This window comes from Rhincodon typus, chromosome 8 (genome assembly GCF_021869965.1).
Source record: "Rhincodon typus isolate 14 chromosome 8, sRhiTyp1.1, whole genome shotgun sequence".
In the NCBI taxonomy this organism is placed as follows: Eukaryota; Metazoa; Chordata; class Chondrichthyes; order Orectolobiformes; family Rhincodontidae; genus Rhincodon; species Rhincodon typus.
In genome coordinates, this window is record NC_063339.1 from 15,023,742 (window position 1) to 15,033,323 (window position 9,582).

At 42.7% G+C, this 9,582-nt stretch overlaps 1 protein-coding gene across 1 annotated transcript in view; it reads right to left on the minus strand.

Moving 5' to 3' along the window:
• The window catches only part of LOC109910783 (prospero homeobox protein 1-like), a 56,766-nt gene extending 47,786 nt beyond the window's left edge, over positions 1–8,980 (minus strand). Inside the window, exon 1 of the mRNA XM_048600037.1 lies at positions 7,208–8,980. Within this exon, the coding sequence (XP_048455994.1) occupies positions 7,208–8,824 (1,617 nt within the window). The 5' untranslated portion in view covers positions 8,825–8,980. The remainder of the gene's footprint in view (positions 1–7,207) is intronic.
• Positions 8,981–9,582: the final 602 nt, after the last annotated feature.

Sequence of the window (9,582 nt, forward strand, 5' to 3'; positions counted from 1 at the left end):
AGGAGGAGTGGACCAGGGGGTCCCGGAGGTAATGGTCCTTGCAGAAGTCTACAAGGGAGGGAATGGGAAACATATATCTGATTGTGGCATCCCGCTGGAGGTGGTGGCTGATGATCCTATGGATGTGGATGCTGGTGGGATGGTAAGGGGACCTTATCACTGTTGTGGGAGGGAAGAGAGGGGCTGAGGACCAAAATGCAGGAGATACATTGGACCCGGTTGAGGGCCCTGTCGACCACGGTGCTGGGGAATCCTTAGCTGAGGAAGAAAGTGGACATTTCAGAGGCTCCCTAGTCGAAGTTGGCATCATCAAAACAGATGTGACAGAGACGGAGGAGCTGGGAGAATGGAAGAGAGTCTTTTCAGGAGGCAGGGTATAAGGATGTCAAGCTAGTTATAGGAGTCAAATGGTTGTAGCAGATATTGGTGGCTAGCCTACCCCAGAGATGGATACAGATGTCGAGAAAGGGAAAGAAGAAGGAGCCAGGGATGGAACAGGTGAAGGTGAGGGCGGAGTGGAAATTGGAAGAAAAAAAATAATCTTTTCCAATTCCAGATGATAAAGGGAAGCAGTACCAACGTTAGCATCAATATATCGGAGGAAGAGTTGTGGGTGGGAGCCGGAATAGGACTGGAACAAGGAACTTTCCATGTACCCCACAAGAGACAAGCATAACCAGGGTCCATGCAAGTACCCATGGCCACCCCTCTGTGAGAGAAGTTAAAAGAGAAGTTGTTCAGGGTGAGGATGAGCTCGGCCAGGCGGAGGTGGGTGGTGGTGGATGGAGACGGTTCAGCCTTTTTCTCCTGGAAGAAGCAGGCAGCCCTGAGACCATCCTGATGGGGGATGGAAGTGTAAAGGGCCAGCATTTATTGCCCATTTCTATTGCCCTGAGGGCAGTTAAGATTCAACTACATTGCTGTGGGTCTAGAGTTACATGTATGCCAGACCAGGTAAAGACAGCAGTTTCTTTCCCTTAAGGAGGTTTTCCTGACAAGCAGCAAGTTTCACAGTCATCATTAGGCTCTTAATTCCATTTGTTTTGATTGATTTCAAATACCACCATCTACCGTGGCAGGATTCGAATCCAGGTCCCCAGAAGGACGAGCCCAGATTTCTTTTAGGGGCGGCATGGTGCTCAGTGGTTAGCACTGCTGCCTCACAGCACCAGGAACCAGAGTTTGATTCCACACTTGGACGACTGTCTGTGTGGAGTTTGCACATTCTCCCCATGTCTGCGTGGGTTTCCTCTGAGTGCTCCGGTTTCATCCCACAGTCCAAAGATCTGCAGGCTACATGGATTGGCCATGCTAAATTGCCCATAGTATTCAGGGATCTGTAGATTAGGTGAGTTATAGGGGGAAAATGGATCTGGGTGGCACGTGTTGAGGGTCGGTGTGGACTTATTGGGCCGAAGGGCCTGTTTCCACACTGTAGGGATTCTATCATCTATGATCTATGAACATTGCTTGGCTCTCTAGATTAATAGTCTTGTGATAATACCACTAGCTGCGTCACCCCATAGCTGATTGAAGCACTTCTACTACAGCATACCGATACATCAGAAGTTAAAATTGTTACCATCAGTTCTGAGGAAGGGTCACTGGACCCAAAACGTTAACTCTGATTTTCTCTCCACAGATGCTGCCAGACCTGCTGAGCTTTTCCAGCAACCTCTGTTTTTCTTCCTTAAAATTGTTATAATCTGATGGAATTTTTTCTCTCTCACACACATAGCATGTCTGTACACAGACAAAAGCTCTTGTCCATCTGGTGTATTTCTTTGTTCAGGGAATCTCTCTCTATCAAATCTCGAATTTTCCGTGTATCAGTTTTTCCAGCTCTCATTCTACTTTTCCGTTCTTGGATCCCTGACTACATATTGGAATTTTAGAATTCACCTCTGATGTTCCATGCAATTATTCCCCACGTACTGAGCATTCATATAAACTGGTTGCTGTTGCTTCATTTGAATAACAAAAGACAGGCATGTCAAATTTCAACCTATCTAAATAGTTTGTGGCCGTTAGCAGACCCTTCTTGGGTCCAGGCCCGAAACGTCAGCCTTCCTGCTCCTCTGATGCTGCTTGGCCTGCTGTGTTCATCCAGCTCTACACCTTGTTATCACAGAAAAGCATCCATGCTGTGTTTTGGATTCACTTTCATTGACCAAGCAGGTAAGAGGACATGAACAGCTGGAAGCTATTAGATATTGCATGCATTAACATCAGAGAAATCACTGGAATAAAAGTGGGACTGGAGCAGTGAGTGTAATGGAAAGCTCAGAGCTCCTCAGCCTTGCTGGAGTATCACTAAATCTTATTTAAAATCAAAGCACTTTGATCATTTACAGTTCCCTAATGTCTTAATTTTTTTTAAAAAAGTCTTTACATATTAAATATGCAAAAATCAAAAGATGGTCCAATTTTATTTGAGAATATTCATAACTTAAGGGGTTTCTGTATTAAGCCACTCTACTTTCCCATTTCTTAATATTTCAATGCATTTTTGACTGTCTTCAACCTTGGGGTGGAAGGTGCTTTGGAGGTGAGGAAGCAATTTTGGTGTATGTACAAGAGGATCAAGTATTCATGCAGAGCACTGTGTTAAACTCAGTCATTGAATGAAAGGTTTGCTCAACGCCAATTGTTATATTCTGGGAGCACATCAAATAATCATGTTTTTTTTTTATTCTGAAGCAGTGTTGATCACAAAAAAAAGGTCTCAATTATTGATGGAATAGGAATTTGCTGAGAGTTCTGTTTTAGTAGTGTTGTACTTCCTTGATCTCAATCCACCTCCTCCAAACATCCCTCCCCTAGGCTGTCTCAAAAGCTCCTGACTGGAACTCTCAGTTCAGTGGCAGTATTGTAGTGGCCACCAAACAGATTTATCACAAATCTGCCTGGCAAACCTTTTTATTCTACTTGCAGATGGCAGCAAAACCAAATGAGCACCATTTTTGTCACAATTATTATGGCCGAGTGTTTTAATATGATTCACATCATTAAACTTGCAATCAAAAGGGAAGTGTGGCTTTTTAAAAATATTCCCTCATGCAGTCCCTTTAGGAATGTAGTGCATTGTGTCAAAGGAAAGGGAAGCTGTTGGAATAATAGTCTGGCACAAAACCTCTCTTCATCATTCAAGATCACGTTTGGCACCTCCAGCCCAGGGACTTCCATCTGTTCATTTTAGTGGGTAGGAACAGGCTGAGATGCTCAGTTTATTTCAATTGCAGGGAACACTGAATGTGGAAGGGCTCTTCTACAGACACCTGGGGTACAATTTCTCCCATTTTCAGTTGAGGTATAAGGGTAGGTGTATTAGATGACTAACATATCACCTCCACCAGAATTAACTCAACGATTCACACACCAATACTTCTTAAAAGCTAAGAGAGTTTAGGAGAGATTTTTGGTCATTACAGACTTTGACACTGGTGCCCCGGGCCAGAGGCTAGCAAACTGTGGGTCTAAAAGACTGTTGGTGGAGGTCTGCTCCTCAGTAAGTCCAGCATCAACAAGCCAAGCAAATTTTCTATCTTCTTGTTGCATATTGAAGGTCATAGGAAGAGAGATGGTCAGAGACAAGAACAAAAAGGTGGCTTTCAGTCATGATCCCAATTATCCCCAGATTGGGTAAATTAGAGCCTCGCCCCAAACTCAGCAGGCAGGCCAGCTAACATCCTTTTTGGAAAAAGTAGCCCACATTCTCACTCACTGGGAAGGAAGGTAGGTAATAAGGAAGACAGCGAGTTGAGATACTGGTGAAAAATTGAGAATATCCCCAGTGGACCTTCTCAGCCAGTATTTAACTGGTGAGGTGTGTATCTTACCAAAGCTGACTCACCCGAGTATTCCTCCTTCTTGATACTTGAAGCTATTGAGAGAGAGAGCGAAGAGATTATTCCACCCTTGGGAAATGGCGTAGCAATGGAGATATCAACTCATATCTAACAATTTCTTTACATTGACGTCCTGAACTCAATCTTGTAAAGATCCGTGTATTTCCCCACAGCGGATGGGACGGTGGGTTAGTGAGGGGTGGGCATTCTGGGCTGCTGCCCTGAACTTTCAAGAGCCAAAAAGTGTAAACAGCTAAAGCACAATCATCAATTTTCAACACTCTAGAGTTCCCTCCCTAACTCTCCTGAGTTTCCACCTCACAGAAATTTACAGAATGAAAGGAGGCCATTTAGCCCATTGTGTATGCCAGCCACCAAGTAACCATCCAAACTAAACCCTCTTACTTGTTCTTGGTGCAAAAATATATTGTAGGTTATAGCAATTCAAGTGCATATCCAAGTACCTTTTAAGTGTTAGAAAGATTTCTGGCTCTACCACCTTTTAAGGCAGCAGGTCCAGATTTCACCACCCCTTGCAATTAAAACATTTCCTTTTGAATCATAGAGTCATAGAGTAATACAAATGGAAACAGGCCCTTCAGCCCAAACTGCTCCATGCTGCCCACTCAGCTAGTTCCAATTTCTCACATTTGGTCCATATCCCTCTAAACCCTTCCCATCCGTGTACCTATCCAAATATTTTGTTTTAAAAAAATGCAGCTATTGTACCTACCTCAACCACTTTCTGGTAGCCCATTCCATATACCCACCACTCTCTGCATGAAGAAGTTGCCCCTCAGGTCCTTCTTAAATCTTTCCCCTCTCAGCTTAAAATCTATGCCCTCTAGTTTTCAATTCCCCACCTCTGGGGAAAAAAAGACATACGCAGTCATCCTATCTATGCCCCTCATGATTTTATACACCTCAATAAAGGTCACCCATCATTCTCCTACATTCCAAGAAATAAAGTCCTCTCCTGGCCATCTCTCCCTATATCTCAGGCCTACTAGGCCTGGCAACATCCTCGTAAATCTCCTTTGCACACTTTCCAGTTTAACTAGGTCTTGCCTATAAGAGGGTGACCAAAACTGTATACAATACTCCAAGTGCAGCCTCACCAACAACTAATACAACTGTAACATAACGTCCCAACTCCTATACTCAATGCCTCAACCAATGAAGGCCAGCATGCTAAATGCCTTCTTCACCACCCTGTCTACCCATGAAACCGCTTTCAATAAACTTTGTACTTGTTCTCATAGGTTCCTCTGTTCCACAACACTCTTCCGGACCTTGCCATTTACTGTACAAGTCCTACCTTGGTTCGACTTTCAAAAGTGCAACACCTCACACTTATCTGTATTGAATTGCATTCGTCAATGCTCAGCCCACTTCCCCATCTGATCAAGATCCCTGTACCTTGGATAACCTTCCTCGCTATCAACGATACCTCCTAATTTTGTATCTTCCATAAACTCACTAATCATGCCTTGTACATTCACATCCAGATCATTTATGTAAATAACAAAATAACAAAGGTCCCAGCACCGACCCCTGTGGCACACCACTAGTCACAAGCCTCCAGTATGAGAAACAACCTTCAACCATCATCCTCTACTTCCTACCATTGAACCAATTTTGAATCCAATTAGCTAGCTCTCCCTGGATCCCACGAGACCTAACCTTCATGACTAGCCTGCCGAGTGGGATCTTGTTAAAGGCCTTACTGAAATTTAGACAATATCCACTGCCCTACACTCATCGCTCTCCCCCAAGCCCTGTATATCATACCCTATATCTATCTCTGCTGTTTGTGGACCCTTGAAACATGGGGTAAAAGGCCTTCCTATTGTCTTGGAATCCTTTATAATTTTATAAATCTTGAATCTCTTTCAGGATATTTCTTAAAACCCATCTCTTAACCAAGCTTTTCCCTCCCCAGATATCTGATTATTTAGCTTGGTGTCTTTATTATCCCCCTATTGAAAATCCTGTTAAAATCTGTGTGTAATTTTACAAAATTCAAAGGTTTTTGAGTCAGTTTCAGAGCCTTTTAAATGTGTAAGGCTTCAGAAAAGATTTACAAGGATTTGTTTTTTAAAATTTATTCGTGGAATGAGGGCATCGCTGGCTGGGCAGCATTTATTACCCATCCCTAATTGTCCAGAGGGCAGTTCAGAGTCAACCACATTGCTCTGGGTATGGAGTCACATGTAGGCCAGACTAGGTAAGGATGGCAGTTTCCTTCCCTAAAATGACATTAGTGAACCAGATGGGTTTTTCCCAACAATTGGCAATGAATTCGCAGTCATCATTAACTCTTAATTCCAGATATTTATTGAATTTAAATTCCACCATCTACCTTGGCGGGATTTGAACCTGGGTCCCCAGAACATTATCTGAGCCTCTGGATTATCAGTCCAGCGATAATACCACTCAGCCATCACCTCCCCATGTTGTCAAGGTTGGAGGGTTTGAGCTCTAGGGAGAGGCTGAATAGGCTGGGGCTATTTTCCCTGGAAAAGCAGATGCTGACAGGTGACCTAATAGGACGTTTATAACATCATGAGGGGCATGGATAGAGCAAAAAAGTCAAGATCAAAGTCAAGGGTAGGGGAGTCCAGAACTAGAGAGAACATAGGTTTAAAGGAGAGAGAGAGGAAAAATATAAAAAGGGACCTCAGGGGCAATATTTCCCCACAGAGGGTGATGCATGTATGGAATGAACTACCAGAGGAAGTGGTGGAGACCGGTACAATTACAACATTTAAAAGGCAACTGGATGGATATGAATAGGAAGGGTTTACAGGGATATGGGCCAAATGCTGGTAAATGGGACTATCTGGTTGGCATGGATAAGTTGGACCGAAGGGTCTGTTTCTGTGCTATACATCTCTATGAATCTATGACCACACGCAGTGGCAGCGATGTGAAATTCAATGCTGCGCCTGAAACATTTTAGTTGAAACTTTACAAAGATGATATGTAAACACTAGTATTATTGATACAATTGAACTGGGGAAAATACACATTTTCTTGGGAGTGGTGATTTTGCCAAATCATGTAAACTAATTTCTATGGTTTCAGCTGATGAGAAGAAGTTCTCCTTTACTTAGTTGTTCAATTTTACTTGAAGTGAAATTCAAGTCATTAAGTGAGAATTCTGCCTGGGAGGAGTATTAATATTGACAGGCAACATAATTCAGAGAACCCTCAAGAACGTGGAGGCAGTAGGCAAAGAATGGAAGTCTTGCAGAATCTTGCAAAGGAAGCTTGGTTTTAATTAAACTGGAACTTTACTCTACGTTTAAACACCCACCATGTCCGACATTGAACTTATAACGGGTTTTGCAGGCCTACAAAACGACACTTAGAAAGGATACATTAACGGATTTGAATGAAGTGACATCTTCCATGGAATGCAGCTCTCCACATTCAGACTTGATGCGAGAAAGACAGAGATTCTCTGCTGCACTTTGACCCAAGCGTGGGTATGGTTGATCTGCCGTATGATGCGAGATAACCTTTGGTCTCAGTTTGCCTGCATCCCATGAAATGGGCGTTGATTCAGAATATGAAGTATCCTTTGCAGTAGCTGACAGGCAATGTCTTATGTCATTGTGCACACCGTATCTCAATACAGGTTCAGGCAATTCAGTCAAAGGCATTTGCGAGCCTAGCGCTAATGATAAAGGTGTCTCGGTATTAGGCATTTGGCAAGATTGTTTAATAACAGAGTTACCAATGCTAGATTGGTTCTGGAAGGATTTTCTCACTACTAATGGTATTGCTTCTGTCTGATCCTGAATGTCATAGATAGGAGGGTTTTGAGAATGGTCATGACATCTGTGTATCATCATTGAATCTGGAGAGCAGCGAAGCCCATGACTGGCCATCCTCAAGTTTGTGTTCTCATTAGGCAGAGAGGTTGGCAAGTTTTGAAATGCTTGGGAAGAGATGTTTGAAGGTTTCAGAGAGAACAGCTGCACTGCTGAATCTACAATATGAACCACTGCATTGGTTAATTCATATTTAAGGGCCTCTGCAAGATAGCCACCCTTGACAAGAGAGAACGAAAAGTGTGTATGATTGTTGAATTTCCTGTTTACATCATGTTTGTTTGCATATTTTTGCATTGTCAGTTCTTCTTCTTGGCCAAACGATTGAGCATAGTCATAACCTTGATCCATTTCTGAAAGGCATCTTTCTGGAGTATTTTCTCCATTCTCTCCATTGCAATCAGGGCCACCCACGTGGAAACTAGAATCAGAGGTGTCCTCCTGTTCAGACTCACTGGCATCGTACATCTGGAAAAACTTTTCTTGAAGTTCAAGGAGTTTTCCCTGCATGTCCTGTAGCTGCTGCTTCAATTTATGACACTCCTCTCTCTTGTTATTCTTCAGGGGTGCAGTTAATTTGGGAAGTTTCCAGAGATTCTCCTTATGCTTTTGCTGCTGTTGAGGAAGTCTCTGCTTCCGTTTATTCTCTTTGTATCGGTCTGCCAGACTTCCAGGTTGTTGGCTACAGTCCCTCTCAAGCTCACTGTTGAGGAGAATGGAGTTTGGAGAACTGCTCATTCCTTGGATGATGTTCTCTACTCTTGCCCTCTTTGCTTGCAAGTGTTTGTCGAGCATTCGATCCCCTTCAATGGTTTTTGAAGTGTGGTACTGACTGAAAGGCGAGCCAAGGTCCTGTACACTATCTTTGGAGCAGTCACTGCTTCTATCCTCCTGAAACGATTCTGAAGTGGAATGAGACAGATTCCTTGATGAGAAGTCAAAGTCTTGAGCTGTTAAATTATTTTTCTTTGTAGCTTGGTCCAGAAAATGAGAAATGATGGCCCTGCTGGAATAGGAGGACACAGACTCTTCAAAGAAATTTCTTTTCAGGTGCGTGGGGAGCTGATTTGTTTTGTCTCCTTCTACATAACAGCTGCTGGAACTTTGCATTTCCTGCTCGGATATGTTGAGATTCATTGTATAGATCAAGGGTGCTTGGACTCAGGAATCAAAACATTCCTGAGTTTTGTGGCAAAATTTGAAGTTAAAAGAAGGTATCAAGTCCAGTATTCAGGCAATCTGATTGACTCAAAATACTACCGACGCATCTTTTGCAAAGCAGCAAGAGGTCTAGTCATCTGGATAGAAAAAGAAAAAAAGAGTAGGGTTACTTTTCCCGAAAATGTACTTTAAGTCACATACAACGTCAGAACAAACCATTTAGCTCACTCAATCAATATATCCTGCTATTCCTTTCAGTCTCATGTGCTTATCAAGCTTCCTCTTAAATAAGTCTATACCAATTGCCTCAACTACTCCGCATTGTAATGTAGTCCACACTCTCATACTTCTGAGTTAAGAAGTTTATCTTGAATTGCTTATTGGGTTTATTACTGATTGGTTTACAAAGGACATCATGATTTGATTTCATGGCCCCATCCCCACTCAACTCCAAGTTTTCCTTTCTACATCAAACCCTTTTATCTTAAAAAAGAGCCTATCATGTCCCCCCTAAGCCCTTTGGTTTGTAGACTAGAGGCCCTGCCTATTCAGTCTCTCAATTATTACATGTTCACTGTTTTGGCATCATCCTTGTGAATACTTTCCATTCATTCTTGTACAGTTAAAAATCATTTTAGATATTTTCGCATTGGTAACCCCAAATCCTTCAGCTCCTTTACTCCATTTGTACTTCTACTATTGAGGCCATATGTAGCATTCTTTCTCTAAGAAAA